The following is a 17,776-nucleotide window of genomic DNA, read 5'->3' as shown; positions in this document are numbered from 1 at the left end:
GAATCAGCCCTTATAAGCAATACCAGCTACTAATATCATCCACTCCTATAGAAGTAAGGCTCCATTCACACGTCCGTAATAATGGGTCTGCAATTTGCGGAACGGGTGCGGACCCATTCATTCTCTATGGGGACGGAATGGATATGGAGAGCACACATTTCTGGAGCGCGCCACCTATCTTCCGGTCCTTGGCTCCGGAAAAAAATAGAACATGTCCTATTCTTGTCCACAATTACGGACAATAGGCATTTCTATGAGGGTGCCGGCCAGGTGTATTGCGGATCCGCAATGCACTATGGACGTGTGAATGGACCCTAAAGGTTCTTGAACCTGGAAATATGTGCTCATGGTAAATCAGGTCAAATATAAGCATATAATTGGATACTTGTCATTACATATCCCAATGGGCGGGAGGAGTAGGAGGAAATCTTTACATATCTCAGTCTGTGAATGCTGTGCACTTTTTCTGTGTCACAGGTCAAAATTCCTGTTACTACAAGCGAAAGTGTCACCAGGTACTAGGTGTGTACAGTGCTGACTCGTGACACCTTTACTGCATAGTGTACATTTACAGGTTTGTCCTCTAGTCCTGACACGCCAATCATTAACAGCAAATATGTAAAGAAAATGGAGGCTATTGTGTGCATTGCTAAGCAACAAGACCACGTACTAACGCAGCATGCAAGTGCACAGGTCCTGTCTCCTAGGAATATAATATGCAAAATACATGATTTTTGTATTCTACTTGTATTAGTCTTTGTGTATTTTACTTTGTCTAAATTAGAGATGAGCAAAATTTGTTTTGTGTCCGATACGTTGAATTTTTCAAAAAATTTGATTTGTGGCCAAATTGATTCTACACGAATCTGAACGGTCTCCTAGGAGTCAGATTTTCTTCTAGTTTGACATTCTCTTTTTTTCAATTTTGTTTTCGGAATTTTTCTCCCCTCCCCCACTCTTCAAGCTGTTCATTGCAATGACAAACAATGTTATAGTGACACTGACATATATATATATAGCTACGGGACAACGCTGAAGGTGTTAACAAACAGCCTGTTTAAAAACACACTGCGATGTCACCTGTCATGCTTTTTCATATTCGAAACCTTCCAAAATTTGAGAAAGCTCGTCGGAAGAACGAGTGAAACGTTTTCAATTAATCTACAGTACGTCCAGTTGCCTTGATTTATTATTTACAGATATACCATGACCTGGATAAATGACAACCTTCACAGACATCTTCCAAAAATTGTCCCATATCAGGGGCAGATGGTGTTTAAACACACAGACAGTGTTATGGGAAACAAGCAGTTGCTGCAAGCATCCAAAACTTATGCCTCAACGGGGGTAGATCACAGCCCTTCTTTATACACACACATTAAAGAGGATGTGCTACAGTATAGGGTCCTCTCCAGGATTACATTGCACATTGTCTCACTTGCAGCGGTGGGGCAGTGTAATTACAAGTGTTCAGCTCATTCAAGTGAATGGAACAAGCACTTGTAATTACAGAGTCACTGTGACTTCTAAGACGATGCACAGCGTAATCCTGAAGAGGAAGTAGCGCTCGTATGAGAGCTGCCTCCTCTTCAAACTGATCGACGGAGGTGCCAGGAGTCGGACCCCACCAATCGGATAATGATTACCTATCCTGAGGATAGGTCATCAGTATGTACTCACGGCGGCGGTGTGCACGTTCAAGAAAGCGATGCACGGCCTGGCCGGGACAAGCCTTCAATTAAGCTCACCAAGCCCTCCCAGCCTCACAAGCCGGAAACCAGGAAGTGAACAGCGCCATGGCTTGTTCTACACAAGTGATGCGTTAACGGGGCAGATGCCTGCCCGTATTTATACAAACACAACTGTTACGGTAATTGTCAAAAGAAACAGTGGCTTGTTTTGAAGTTGGACAAGCCTGGAAAAATGTACCTTTTTATTTGGGAGCAGCGGTGTGGATGCAGAAAGGGTAAGGTGCAGGGGTAATAGTGGCAGCAATAGTAGCACCAGCCGTGTTGGAGCAGTAGTAGGAGGGGAGGCAGCAGCAGCCATATGGTATGGAACATAATGGCAGGTAGGCAGACGGCAACTTATCCCAAAATCACAGACAGCCAACATTTTTTACGGACAAATTGGAAAACCATAATGAATGATAAAGATTATAATACATGACTATAGATCAATATACTGATAATACCTCATTACCAGCATTTACTGTGAGCTGGAAAATAATGATAATTACCACCGAAATAATCCAGTCAAGAACCATCAGCCTCCAAAGAATCATGCACACCTATTTTTTTTTCACGGACAGAGGAAAAGGGTTGCCTGTTTTCACAGACTGTCCAGAAATGTATGGACAGTTGGCAACCCTGGACGGCAGCAGTGGTGTGATGGGGCCTGCAATAAATAGCCACTGGTGTGCTGTCCGCATCCGTTGCTATATTCCGTGGCCCCGCAAAAAGAATATAACCTGTCCTATTCTTGTCCGTTTTGCGGACAAGAATAGGCAGTTATATCAATGGCTGTCCGTGCTGTTCCGCAAATTGCGGAACGCACACGGACCGCAAAACACACAACTGTCGTGTGCATGTAGCCTTATGCTGTACGATCCTATCAGAGGAGGGGAGGTCAGGACCTCTCATTGTCACGCTGCGAGTCCTTCGTATTTAAGGACTCTGGCCTCACACATTTTTTTGCTTTTTTTCCTCCAGGTGTACATATTCCTATTTAGTGTGGGGCTACACAGACATTAAAGTCAATGGAGTAAAAGTCGTGTGTGACTTGCAACCTGAGACACAAAATCCACCAGGCAGGGGCTATAGGGGGTGCAGAGGTAGCAGTCGCTACCGGGCCCAGGAGCCTGAGGGGACCCTTGTGCCACATAAGACACTGGCATTATAGAAAGTGCATGCTGGTCAATTTACACCTCTGGCTGGAGGGAAGGGGTTAGATCAAGAATTTGGCATGAGGGGGTGCCCTTTCAATGTTTGCCTCAGGCAGCAGGAAGTCTATGTGCTCCCCTGCCCCTTGCCAACAAGCACTGAGGGACGGGGCCCAAGCTGAACTCTTGCACACAGGGCCCATGAGCTTTTAGCTACGCCCTTGCCACCAGGTCATGTCATACTGACATTTAGGGGCCAAATTGTACCCCAGTTTTACTTATGCTCCATTTTACACTATGGGCCCAGCTCCAGAGCCTTCTTCCTACTCATTCCCACCCCCTTCTTATCTGGGAAGGACAATCACGTGACGTCACCAAAGGCATGTCAACTAATTGCAACGTAAATATAGGTGGAGCCGTTTATCTGCACGGTCACACCTCACCTCGCATGCCCCTATTATTCTTCATGCCCCCTCCCCTCATATCAGCCCACATCTATTGCTATGATATTGCCATTGTTGCTACTTCGCTTTTATCGCTATCGTTTACAACAGCGCGCGCCGGTGACGTCACGCTCTAGTTCGCCCATGCGCCTTACCCTCCCGCTCGCGTCGCTTCCTTCCACCTGGAACTGCGCCTGCGCGATCCCTTCGGCGGTAATCAAGACCTTCAGGCTCATGCGCTGTCCCGTATGGTGAGTTCTGCGATGCAAGTACCCGGTAACGTTCGTTACCGGCGTCAAAAAGCAAAGTAACTGCAGCGTTTGTTGTTGTAGTCCGTGATCGGCAGGAAGTGGAGATGATGGGGAATTAGAGGCATTTTGCTTTTAATGAATAAGTGACGGGCAGATGTGACGTCATAGCCTTATAAGATGTTATCTCAGATGAGGGTGACAAGTGACACCCCTTTTACTGATCAAATACAAATTATTTCAGCCCTTTCCTATGTCTGCTGCATCACCTGTGGATAATGTAACCAATAATTGGCGCGTAGTCCGATGGCCAACAGGGTCATGCGTTAGTAACCTTGCAGCAGTTTTTAGAACAGTCGTTGTCATGGGACGCACGTGCCAGTGACAAATGGCAGATTGTTTTTTTTTGTGCAAAACTTGATAAATATGATGCGACCGTCTATAAATTCCCCACCAATGTATTGAGGCAGATGATTTTTTGGGGGTGCCTACACTGGGGGTGTGTAACATATTGATACCTTGCCTTTTGTTTCTATGGTGACAAAAAAATTGAAATAATTATTTTATTTTTTTCCTACTCACTGCGTTCTAGACCCAGTCGAGCAATGTAGAGGTTTAGTGGACTGACTATGGCAGCGGCTAGAATGGTTTCCTTGAACATCGTGAGGATTGTGCATCTGCTGCATGAAGATATTGAAACGCTGGCGTAATTGAGGGGTAAATTTTTACCTCTTTGTAGGCATTAAAGGGGTTGTCCGGGATTGAGGACTTTGTTCCATTAGCACAAGACAGACATACATATAACTAGTGTTGAGCGAACTTGTGTTTTAAGTTTGGCGTCTAAAGTTCGGTTTCGGGTTATCGAAGTATCCCGTTATGGATTCCGCTACCACGGACCATAACGGAATTTAGAATCCATAACGGGATACTTCGATAGCCTGAACTCGAACTTTAGACGCCGAACTTAAAACACAAGTTCGCTCAACACTACATATAACATACATCCATGTCCTACCTTTTCCACATGTTTCTGAAGCCCCATGAACTGCTCCGATGCTCAAGTCAGGGGGGCTGCCTGGGTGAAAATGGGGGTATGTCCGGGTTCAGCTTTAAAGCCATGTGCATGGGACTAGTAGGCGCTCCAACCAGAGGTGTAACTTGAAGTCGCTAGGCCTCAGCAATATCTGTAACGGGTTCCCCACCTACCGTGTATAATACTGGTTGTCTTCCTTTCTGGTGAAAAAACATATGTGCTCCCTTAGGTGCCAGGGCCCAGGTGCACCCACTACTTCTTCACAACTATAGCTGCACCCCTGGTACCGGCATATTATTGCTTCCTGATGCATTTTCTGACCATGGCTGAAGAGTGCGTCCTGTCAGGACATAAATTCAGCATGAAAAATTTGTGACAATTCCAGAGCACCGTGCGGTTTGCTGCAAATTATATCAGTGCATTTACTACGTTCGCCACGCCACTTTTAGAAAATGTCGCAAGACCCCGTTTTGTGACCCATGCAGCAATATTTTGTCACACAGGTGCGTTTACATCTTTGCCACTTGGGAGGGGCGTGGCGCAGGCCGGGACTTCAGCCTTGACAAATGTACAATTTTTTACGTCTGCAAAACAGGTGTAAAAGAGGGGTGAAAGCTACTTCAGTCAGGTTCTGGAGTATTTTTAACTCCAGCTGCACGGCTGCTCACGGTGCGTCTAATGTATGACAAAACGCACGCCTCTTCAGTAAATAGTGGCGTCCTCTGGCAGCGCAGGTGTTGAGGAACAAAGGCTAGTCTTTGTAAATGACCCTCATGATAAGTTAATGAATTCCCACATAGAGATCTTTGCTGTTTAGAAAAGATTTCCCTGCTTTCTCCTGACAGGATCCGATAACGGTCCTGGAACTGATGATACGACTATCTTACGGCGCCGATTAACGTTATTTGATGCCTCTTTAAGACCCATTGGGGGAGATTTGTCAAAACTGGTGTAAAGGCAAACTGGCTTAGTTACCCATAGCAACCAGATTCCAACAGGTGGTGCGTTACTTCTCCTCATATAGGTGACCGGCGGGGTGCTGGGCGTCGGACCCCTGCTGATCTGATATTGATGACCTATCCTGAGTATGGTTCCGCACCTATCTCTGGGACCGCACCTATCTAGAAAACAGCTCCCCCCTCCTCAAGTGAAGGAGAACACACTGTGCATGCGCAGCATGCTCTCAGTTCTTCACTATGGATATTCAGAAAATATTTGAGCGAGCAGACGTTTTACCCGCATCTGACATAGAGGGCATATTATGTCAATATTAAGTTCTCATCCGCCTTTCACAACAGCCTTAGGGTCCATTCACACTACCATATTTAGCTGTCCGCAAAACGTCTGGATGACGTCCATGTGACACTTGTGTTGTAAACGTTTTTTTTCCTTGATCTTTTATAACAATGCCTATTTCTGTCTGAACACGGCCGTGTAGACTGAACTTCCTCCGTCTAACAGCCATTAACAACACTATGAAAAAAAATACTCCCCTCACCACAGACACATGTAGGAACACTTGCTGCTCACTGGAGGCAGCAGGACCTGACGCTCCCAGTGTGATCATGTGACATCACAATGCTGGGAGCATCAGGTCCTGCTGCCTCCGTGCAGAGCAACAGCAAGTGTTCCTACATGTGTCTGTGGTGAGGGGAGTATTTATTTTTTCTAACTTATTGGCATTAGGGTCCATTCACACGTCAGTATTTTTACCTTTCCAGATAAATGTTCCTGTTTTTTGCGGATCCGAAAATCTGGATGACATGAGGATGCTTTTAGCATGTCTTCCGCATTTTTGACGGATCCATTGACTAGAATGGCATGACGGAACGCAAAATCGGACAAATAGGAACCCACGGAATGGAATCGGAGAGCACCATGAGTGCTGTCCGATTATTTGCGGATTCCATTGAAAATGAAATGAATGGATCCGCATAACATTCCGTTTTTAATCGGAACGGATGCGGAACTCCAAAATGGACGTGTGAATGGACCCTTATTGTGGGTAGGGGGGCATTATATCTATGGGGTCCATTAAGACTACAAGGGGCACTATGCTGGCATTTTATTTTATACTGGGGCACTGTGGTGGCATTTTTGGGCTACTTTCACATCTGTGTTTTCCCTTTCTGCTATTGAGATCCGTCATAGGATTTTAATACCCGAGTAAAACGCTTCAGTTTTGTCCCGATTCATTTTCAATGGGGAAAAAATGTAACTGTAGGGAACGGAATGCGCCAGAATGCATTCCGTTACATTTCATTACATTCCTATGACACACACACAAGCGCAGCAAGCAGCATTTTTGAGTGCGTCCTAGGAATGCAGAAAATTTGTCATGACCATGTAAGTCAATGGAGACAGATCCGTTTTCAATGACACAAACGAAAACGGATCCATCACCTAATGGTTTTAGAGATGGATCCATCATGTTAATTTTAGAGCTAATACAAAGGGGATCCGTTCATAACGGATGCAGGCGGCTGTATTAACATGACGAAAGTGAAAGTAGCCATATACTGGGGGCCATCATTTAGACTGAAGGCATTATGAGGGCATAATATATACTGAGGGCACCGTACAGGGCATAATATATACTGAGGGCACTGTATGGCTTGGGGTTTAAAAAAAGGCAATTCAATTCATCTGTTTTTAAAGGATGTTAAAAACAGATGCAAAACTAATGACAAACAGGTGTTAAAAACGGATAGAAGGCCAAGAAATGGATGCACACATGGATGCAAAATGGCCACGAAAACTGAGAGTTTATCTTATTTTAATGGCCTTTTTTTGCCAATGTTGTGTGAATATGCCCTTTGGCCACTTTCACATAGTCGGGGGGGGGGGGGGGGGGGGGATTTATCACAACTTCACTCCAGAATTCCAACTTTTTGAGACCAGTTGCGCAAAACTTTAGCAACTTTTTAAATTTTTACACCACTCACTACAGTTTTGAAAAGTGGGTGTGGTTAGCTATGTTAATAAGCTTCACTCCAGATTGTTCACTGAAACTGCTAAAAAGTAGGGAAACTGGATTAGCTATTCTACACAAAAGCGTCAGGGTACTTTTACATTAGCAGCAGGGGGCTCCGGCAGTCTGTTCCGGCATGTCATACTTTTAGTCCAGTGCCTCTTGCCGTGTGCTGCCGCCGGAACTCCGCCCCCACCCCCATTATAGTCAATGGGGACGGAGCGGCAGTCCGGGGGCACACGTGAACTAGCGGCAGGACGGATCCAACAGGCTGTTCACCCAACGGAACAGCCTGCCGGTGTCCCCTGCCGTTAGTGCGAAATTAGCCTTAGGTTTAAAGATGAGACAAATTTAAGAAACGCCATGCGACATTTGATAAACCTTTAGGGGCCGTTCACACGGTGGTTTTTACCGTGGAATTTTGGCACGGACAACAAAGACCACCAACAACCATGTCCTTTCTGCCTCCCGTTCATTTCAATGGGAGTCAGCTTGAGGAGTAGCAGCTTAAAGCCATGGCCGTGCCGGAAAGGGATATGTCCATAAGAAAAATGATACAACGAGAAAATAAAATCGGATTGGAAAAAAGCGTGTCAGTACCTGGTTTTGTTTACTCAAGAAGTAGTAGGTTCATTCCCCTTAATTAGGATTCCAGGCAGGAGGTTCCACTCTATGTAATCGAGCAGAAGACAGTCACAAGTTTTTTTTTTTTTCTCCCCCACCCCCCAAGTCTTCTTTCTGAAGGAATGTGGTTTATGGGTGTGTAGTATGAGCGTTCACTATGTACATGTGTCATACGTGGCTGAGGTTACATGCCGGATCTACACACTCATCACTTCTGCTTTCCACCAGATCTTGTCACACTTACATTACAAAGACCTCTCTATGGGTTATTAAAGCCAACCAGTGCCCTTAATCTGGTTTTAGGTTTCTTTCTGTAGAACACGTTTTTCTTCTTTGCTGGATTACTTGTTGAGTTTAAAGAGGTTGTCCGGGCTACAGATATGGATCTATCCTCACAATAGGTCTTCGATATCAAGATGGGTGGGGGTCTGACACCCCCTGCCTTTTTTGGGCAGCCACTGGTGCTGGAAACTATCCAGTGTAGTGAGTGGAAGCAGAAGGCTCCGTACACGGTGTCGTTTCTGGCACTGTCGTAATGCAGCTTCGTTCCCATTCACTGGAATGGGAGATGAACTGTAGAATACGCCACCTTCACTGTACACTGCTTCCGCTCCGTAAAGGTATATTTTCTGGCTCTGGCTGCCATCCAAAACTGCTGATCGGTGGTTGTGCCGGGTGTCCTGCTGGATTTTTTTTCGCGCGGCGGTCCCATTCACTTCTTCGGGAATACTGTTACTCTGTGCACTTTTACAACTTGTCTCCGTATAGTCCTAGCCTTAAGCCCCATACCTGAAACCAGCCCCTGGGCAACCTTGAAATATCCAGGAAACTCCCACTATTGGGTAAGGGCTCTTTGATACAAGCGGATGGAGTGCGGGTAAAGAGTGCCAAGCCGCGCTCTGGACAGCAGAGACACGGAGCAGTAACATGACTGATAATGCTCTGTGCCTCTCTGTGATCTTTTTACTACAAAATCACAGTGAGATAAAGTTGTAATTGTGATTTTGTAGTAAAAAGGTCACAGAGAGTCAGGGAGCATTATCAGTCATGTTAATGCTCCGTGACTCTGCTGTCCGGAGCGGGGCTTGGCTGTCATTCACGCAGCGGATTACCCTCACAGCAGCCGCTCGTATGAAAAAGCACTAACTTTGCATAAACCCTGCCCTTCACATTTTGCATTTGACCCTATCCCTTTCCTGCGAGAGTTGGCAATTATTTGCGAGTCTCCATAAAATAATTTATGCGGCTTTGAAAAAAAAGAATGCCCTGTGGTGGGAGTGCTGCTGGGTATAGAATTAGGCCCTACATTTGGTGTTTACATTTGTACGCATTTTCTTTCAATAAAAATATGTGTGCTGTGTCTTTTATGTAAGTGGAGGCGAGTGCAAACTTTTTTTCTATGAAAAAGGAATTAAAACATTTGTACAGTACATAATGTTTGTGTACATCACATCAATGTAAAAAGTGTAAAGTATAACTGGCTTAGTTGCCCATAGAAACCAATCAGATTCCTCCTTTCATTTTTCACAGCTCCATTAAAAAATGAAAGGTGGAATCTGATTGGTTACAATGGGCAACTAAGCCAGTTCTCCTTTACACCAGTTTGATAAATCTGCCTCTGTATGTCGTTGAGCTAAAGCCAGGGGTGAATCCTGCAGGAAGGAGAAGACCTTCCTTTTATATTTATCATTCCCTTTCAACCCCCTTGCAATTAATTGATTCATGAGTGAGTGGAATCCTATGATCTAACCTTTGGCGGACAAAAATAAAGACTACCGAATTGCAGTAAAATTTTGATATCTGTCCATGTTTCTTGAATTATGGTTGTCTAAAGGCATTGTGGCAGAAGAAATCTTGAATACTTTCTACTGGCACTATTTAAAGGGTTTCTGTCATGAGAAATAACGTTATGTAGCTGACTGCCATCAGCGATGTGCTAATGTCAGCAGTACATAACAGTATGCTTTATACCTCCCTGCCTGCCGCCGTTTGCGCTAAATAAAGACTTTTAAAGTATGCTAATGAGCGTCTAGGTGCTATTGGGGCGTTGCTTCAGCACCTGCGCCGAATCCTAAACTGGACGGTGCAGGCGCGGGATTTATTGGACACTGAGGAGAACTCGATAGTCAATCAACTGGACCTGGGCGTGCCAAAGGGTGCGTACATAGACCGAGCCTCTAGGTTAGGCATCCTCAAACTGCGGCCCTCCAGCTGTTGCAAAACTACAACTCCCAGCATGCCCGAACGGCCTACAGGTATCAGCCTACAGCAGGGCATTGTGGGAGTTGTCGTTTTACAACAGCTGGAGGGCCACAGTTTGAGGATGCCTGCCTAGGTGCTGAAGCAACGCCCTAATAGCACCTATAAACTCATTAGCATATTTTAAGAGAACGGCGGCAGGCAGGGAGTTAAAACACACTGTTATGTTCTGCTGACATTAGCACATCGCTAATGTCAGTCAGCTACATAACGTTATTTCTCATGACAGAAACCCTTTAGCTATAACTTTTTCTGGGATTTTAATATTGATGACCTATCCTCAGGATTGGTCATCAATATCAGATCGGTGGGGGTCCGACACCCAGCACCCCTGCCAGTCAGCTGGTTGAAGAGAAGGCCGTGCTCCCTGTGAGCGCTGCCTTCCCTGCATTGTTTACCTGCTCACCGTCGACATCGTAGTGGTGAGCAGGTGTAATTACAAGTTGTCCCTTTAACTTCAATTGGAAGGCTCCTTCTTATACACTTGAAAACTAAAATTTTTGAAATATTTGAAAAAATGTAAAATAAATAAATAATTTAGCCGCTCTAGGGGACCTGAGCATGTAATCGTTAGTGCGATTTCGTATATATGTGTATGGGAAATTTACTATATTCCAATGCTGTACTGACACCTGAAGGCCAACATTGGAACATACCTGGGATACAGGTTTGTACAGGCTCTGGCCTATAACCACCAAGGAACAGTTTCCCTGATCTCAGCCTGAGGGAGCCGTTCGGGCCCAGGGAGTGAAGCGCTCCCGGGGAAAGACGAGGGGTTGTCACTGAATGCAGATATTAGCCCCTGGTGTCTGTGAAATAGCAGAAACACAGTGGTTATGGAGCTTCTGCACTCACAAGCAAGTGCAATGTTTAAAGACCCAGCTTCCACCATACATGTACAGAGTTGGTTGTGAAGGCTTTAAGCCCTTAGTGACCACTAATACACCTTTTTAGTAATGTAAACATAGGGGGTTTTAGCTAAACATCTGGCTTCAATTAATCATTGCATGTACCCAAAATGGTGCATTAAAAACTAGAACTTGTCCTGCAAAAAAATAAGACCTTATACAAGTACATCGCATGTCTGCTACTGCTCCATTCAACTGAGACTGATGCAGAGTACCGAACTCTGTACTCTGCTTCTCTTCTGCAGTCCCTTAGAGTTCAATAAAAAGACAGTGCATATGCGTGACAGCCGCTGCATTCATTCCTGGGACTCCGGCACCAAAATAGCTAGCTCTGCCAGGAATACAGATAGTCTAAATTCTCTACTGGGATTATCTCTATAGCAAGTAGTTGAGGAGCCAACCCGGAAGGAGGCCATTTTAGATTTGGTATTCACAAATGGGAATTTAGCATCTATTACTGTAGGGGAAAGCTTGGGATCTAGTGATCACCAGTCAGTGTGGTTTACTATAAGTACAGTGACTGAGTCATACCACACAAAAACAAAAGTTTTAGATTTTAGAAAAACTAACTTTTTTTTCAATTACTTTAGTTACAGTTCCTCCTTGGATTTTTTTTATTCCCCCCCAAATTTACCTCATTTGCAGTTTTCTCTTATCCCCCATGCTTGAATCCTACTTCGTGGTTTGTCATGTGTCTGCTGTGACAGTATGCCTGAAGGCACTAAGATGTGTCCTGACATCAGCAGGACATGTGACACTAACCACGCTCCTTGGTTCTTACCAGTATCGCTTCCTGTGTCCTCCATTACAATGCTCCAATGCAGGACATAACCACTAGCAACTGAAAATTGATTTACTTTAGAATATGGCAGTATTTAAAAAAAAAATGTGATTTGAGGAAAGTGATATAACAGTGATATCTGCTGTGCAGGATACATTTATGTTAGTGGCACAATCCCTTTAACATTTCTATCAATTTATGCTACAGTAGCTCCTCTGTGGGATCTGACCAGACCGGCCTGTTCACCAGCCATCCTTCCCTGGACCACTTTTAGTAACTACTAACCAGGGTGGATTTGATTTAAATCACTAGTCAGTAAGGCTTGATTTTAAATCATAGTTTTCTACAGAAAGACTAATTCTTGCTGGTATAACTTATAATATGCAAGTAGATGAAGATTTTTAGAATAACAACTTTTCATATTAGTTTGATTAGGTTGATTCTGCATTCATAGGTTTGTAAAAGTTAGGATTAAGGTCTTTTTCTTAACTCTGTTCATGTTATACCATTTTTGCTGTGAATAAGAGGCATGTGATCTCTGCTGAGTCAAATTCAGTTTTGAAAACTGCAAAAGTAAACCAAGCATCTGTGATAATATCTTGTAGGCAGAGAAACTGCTACTAACCGCTGCATAATAGGGAACACCCCACAAGACCTGTCATTTTGATGATGCCCCGACCCATCAATTTTATTTGCATAAAGACAGAAAACTAGACAGAAGAACTGTGTACAGACCCGGTACAGAACCTTGTGGTACAGCACTGTCAACCTTACATTCTAAAATGATTTCTGTATTTTTGTCTCTGATACACTGTGTGTCATGGTGGTCAGTTTATGTTTAGCTAGTAAGGTTTTTACCATCTACTTTTCCATCTGTGAAGAACATTTGCTAAGAATATAAATATTTCATTGCAGTGTTTTGTATTCCTTTATAGCTTGGAACTGAAGTGGCAACAACATGGCTGAAGCCCACCAGGCTGTGGCGTTCCAGTTTACGGTTACTCCAGAAGGAATTGACCTTCGTCTGAGCCATGAGGCACTTAAACAGGTCTACCTCTCAGGACTGCGGTCATGGAAGAAGAAACTAGCTCGACTCAGGGTGAGTAATGTGGCCCATGACCTAATCGGTGTAGGTAATGGGCCTCATAGTATTGGCAGAAGCATACATTGTTGGATTTGATGCATCAGTCTATTCCCCTGAGCGTACAAGTAACAAACTAATGAACTATGCAGACAACAGAAGTGAAGGTTCTGTCTGCAAGCGCTTACAGTAAGAGTGCTTAGGAGATACACCGTCCAGGGTGCGTGTATAGACATGACGTGCTCTTGATTGCATGGAGTTTGGGAGATACTGTTGGATGAAGACATTGGGTTCTGAGGGAAAATGCAGTAAGAGGGGAACAGAGACGAGATGGATAGGAAATGTGAGTCTACCCTGAATATGTTTTGGGGTCAACTGATTGTCAGGGTTGGCACATTCCAAAGAACTGGTGCAGCTTGAGAAAAGTCTTAGAGACGGAAGTTGGACCTTGGGATTATGGAGGATGTTGGTTTTAGGCAGAACAGAGAGCACAGGTAGGATACAATTTTGACAGTATGTAGTGAATGAAGATAGCTATAATTGATCACTTCCATTATGCTAGTGCTTCAGGAGCAGTTTGTCCACACCAGGTGTAGAATACTACATGTAGAAAACATTCAGAAAAGTGTGTACCTCAGCTAAGCCTGTTGTCATCTTCATAGCTTTCCATTACTCATTGTAGTGAATATCCTCTGTAGGCTACAAGGCCCCTTCACAAATCTGACCATTCAGTTTTGATTCTTACTGCGGTGGTACAGAAACTAACGCAAGGACCGATCCCATGCTTTATTATAGGAGCAGTTAGGTCTCATTGCATGTGTTATATGCTATATGCAGCGTCTTTCTGTCCAGCTATGGACGCCGCACGCATCAGATATATGTGAACTCAATATAAGGTTACCGCTGGCACATATGCCAAGTCTAAAGAAAGAAACAGATCCTTAAAAAAAAAAAATCGGAGATTTCGTTCTTATTGCTGTAACTTTTCAGTATTTTGGGGAAAACACCACTGCAGGTTTAAAGCAGTTGTTTGAGCCAAAGCTAGAAGCGAGTCAATAAGTAGGAATAACTACCATAAAACTGCTGTGTATGGAATGCCTCTTAGGACAGTGAGCAGCTTAATTATCAAAGTAAAGTCCCATGCAGGAACCCCATGATAGACAGACAGACAGACGGATGTATATATGCAGAATCCTTCTGGTAATTCTTCTACGCTTTCTCTCTATAGAACAGTTTCATCACAGGAGTTTATCCAGCCAGCCCTTCCAGTTGGCTCTTTGTGGTAATTGCAATTATGGGGACCATGTATGCTCGTGTGGACCCATCAATGGGGATGATTGGCAAAATCAAAGAACATCTACCTGTAAGGTATGTATTCACTGTCTGGATTTATTTTATTTTTTTACTTTTGATATGCAAGTCATAATACATTTGTTTAGTTTTTTTGTACATACTCCTGTTAAAGGGGTTGTCTTTCTTAAGAGCTGACACCCCGGATAGACATGCCCAGTTAAATAACACTTACCTGTCCAGACTTCTGCCGTTCCTGCGTTGCGGCTCCATTCTCGGCTGCTTCTGGTCCCCGCTGGACTGGAGGCAGCCAGGAACAGCGGGACTGAAGACAGGTCAGTTTTTTTTTTTTTTTTTTTTACCATAGCAGCAGAATTTCACACTTCACATGATGCAGAAATTGGGGTGTGGATCTTTAAATCCGCACCATGTCAATTTTTGCTGCTGATTTCACCCTTTGCAACATGTGGGGTGAGGTCTGTGACATATACGCAGTGTTGCCAACTGTCCAGAATTTTCTGAACAGTCCATAAAAATAGGCAACTTGTACTTGACCAGATTATATGGGTGATAATTATGATCATTTCCCATCCGTATCATTGGGGGACACAGACTTGACCATGGGTATGGTTGCTGCCACTAGGAGGCGACACAAAGCACAAAAGTGTGAGCTCTTCCCTCCAAAACATTTTCAGGTTGGTGTCTGTAGGAGGCAGACCTCCCTGCTTTGCAGGTCTACAGATTTATTTTTATTTTTTTATATTTATATTTGTTTTTTCCTTTTTGGATTTTGCTTTTCTTCTAGCGAGATTACAGGCAGTTCTAGCTGCCTTCACTCCCACCCAGGAGACGGGAGACCAGGGTGTCCCCAAGCCTGCTGCTTCTTCCCAGTCCCCAGAAGACAAGGAGGACCAAAGGTTCCTAAAGCCTCTGCATCCCGCCAGCCTTCGGGTCACCATGGCCGCCCATGACAAGTCCCCTCTGTTTCCGGTGTAGCAGCCCTCCCTAAAGGGCCACATACCTAAGGTTGTGACCTGGCTGGAACCAGGGGGGCAGAACATGCCAGACGGGTAAGTATTCCTGGCTCTAAACCCCCTTTTTCTTCCCCATACCCTTCTCAGGTTACTTGCTGTGTATGGCCCCCACAAAGCCTTTTCCCCCCAGGCGGGGAAAGGGTTAACAGCTGCGTGGAAAGCTCTCCTGTGGGGTTGGGGGTAAAGGGAAGCCCTCTGTGCTTGCCAAGCTTCTTTCTGGGCCCCCCCAGCGGTGCTGCCTCTCCTTGTGGCAGCACCGCTGTACAGGGGGTGGGGATCCCTAAGGGGAGTCAGTTGGTGCGCCAGCTCTCCTTTTCATTATCGCCTGGGGGGGACGAGACATGAGTTCTCCCCGCTTCCCCCTCCTTCATCTGGCTTCCTAGCATGAATTCTTTGCACTTGTTCCTCTGACCCTGCCCAACGCCTGCTCAGGAGGACTTCTGCGGACTCTAACACCAGGCAGGCTGCAGTAAGGGACACAAGCCAGGTGAACACTTTATCCGCTTCCTACAGGGTCTAACTTTAGCCCTCCTACCTTTCACTACAGTTACTTTCTATGTCCGAACCCAGATCCCAGGCCCCAAAACTGGCAATCACTTACGTGTGACATTTTGCATGCTCTTCTTGTTGCTCAAAATTCCCATCCAGTCAGTTGGATCCCCTCTGCTTATCGTGCTCTGCTCCACCACCAAGTGGCTCTGATTTCTCCCTTTCCAAGGAATGGAACTTCCCTGACAGGCATTTTGCTTTGCCGAAACGTTTAGACGTCTTTTATACCTTTCCAGAGGATTTGACAAAGAAGTGGTCGTTCTCGCCTACTGTTGACCCTCCGGTATCCCGCCTGGCTAAATACCACCTTGGCTATGGTGGATGGGGCTTCCTTCTCGGACCCCAGGGATAAGAAATTGTAATCCTTTGCCAAATCTTCTTTTGAAGCAGTTGGCACCAGCTACGTCAGGGCCTCGCCTCTGGGGACTCCTCGGAGGAACTTTCGGATATTGCAGTACAACTTTCCCACGCCAGTTCTTACATCTGTGAAGCCTCTCTGGACGCAGCCAGGCTTTTGGCCCGCTCTTCAGCCCTTTTGGTGGCTATTTGCCGTACCCTGTGGCTATCTTGCTGGGCAGCAGATAATGCTTCTAAACAGGCCTTGACGTCCCTCCCTTTTGCAGGTAGCAGACTTTTCGGCAAGCGTCTGGATCAGATTATCTCTGATGCTACAGGGTATAAAATCACCTATTTGCCGTAGAGCAGGATGTGCTTCAACGGGTCTAAAAAGACCTCTTTTTCGGCCCTTTTGGAATTTCTCTGAAGCAGCCAGTCGACAAATCTGCCCCAGAGCAGAAGCGCAAACCATCTTTCAAGCCTTGCAGGTCTCCAAGCCCTATACCCCCAAATCCTACTCTGTATGATATGTGGTCTCTGGTGCCCACCCAGTCGAGTGGGAGGTCATTTTCATCTGTTCCAGCATGTCTGGCTAGCTCACATCTCGGATGCCTGGGTACGAGAAGTCATGCCAGAGGGTTACAAACTGGAGTTCCGGTCATCCCCCTGACCTCACCCTCCGCCAACCCATTCCTTTTTTCAGGCTATTCTCACCCTTCTGCGGCAGGGAGGGATTGTTCCAGTTTCGCTTCAAGACCTTTTTCGTGGATTCTACTCCAATTTCTTTGTAGTCCCCAAGAAAGGGTACGTCCCATTCTAGACCTCAAAGCCCTCAATCTATTCCTTTTGAGCTCTGCCGCTACCTGGGGGGAGTACCTGTCCTTGATAGACATCAAGAACGCCTACCTCCATGTTCCCATCTGCGTCAGTCACCAGAAATATTTTCGGTTCGTAGTGGGACCTTTTCATTACCAGTTTGTGACCCTCCCATTCGGTCTTGCCACAGCTCCCAGAGTCTTTACCAAAATTCTGGCCTCAGTCATGGCTCTGCTTCATGCCAGAAGGATACTGGTGATTCCGTACTATATCCTGATCAAGGATCCATCATTCCGGGCAACGCGGACAGCCTACTCATCGTCCGGGACACCCTGGAACACTTCTGGTGGGTTCTGAATCATGTTTTCGCATATCTCAGCAGCTGAAATTTCTGAGCATGCTGTTCGACACCGATCGGGCCAAGATATTCTTGCCCCAGAACAAACTCTCCACTCTCGGTCGTCAGATCCTCTCTTTGTTGCGGCCTCAGCCTCTTCCCATCCGCTATTGCATGAGGGCTCT

General features: G+C 45.3%; 1 protein-coding gene across 4 annotated transcripts in view; it reads left to right on the top strand.

The window, feature by feature from the left end:
- CPT1C (carnitine palmitoyltransferase 1C) overlaps nucleotides 1-17,776 on the top strand; it is a 59,608-nt gene that overhangs the window by 1,377 nt on the left and 40,455 nt on the right. For 2 of the 4 annotated variants that reach the window (XM_044281635.1, XM_044281632.1), the window contains exons 2-3: nucleotides 13,084-13,247; nucleotides 14,458-14,597. In XM_044281635.1, coding sequence (XP_044137570.1) covers nucleotides 13,107-13,247; nucleotides 14,458-14,597 — 281 coding nt within the window. In that variant the 5' untranslated portion in view covers nucleotides 13,084-13,106. Of the gene's footprint in view, nucleotides 1-3,482; nucleotides 3,576-4,164; nucleotides 4,290-13,083; nucleotides 13,248-14,457; nucleotides 14,598-17,776 lie in introns of those variants that run through there. The other 2 variants (XM_044281634.1, XM_044281633.1) reach the window with 2 other exon arrangements.

This window comes from Bufo gargarizans, chromosome 2 (genome assembly GCF_014858855.1).
Source record: "Bufo gargarizans isolate SCDJY-AF-19 chromosome 2, ASM1485885v1, whole genome shotgun sequence".
NCBI classification, from domain to species: Eukaryota; Metazoa; Chordata; class Amphibia; order Anura; family Bufonidae; genus Bufo; species Bufo gargarizans.
The sequence above is the reverse complement of the archived record's forward strand: the minus strand, read 5'-3'. Positions and strand labels throughout refer to the sequence as shown.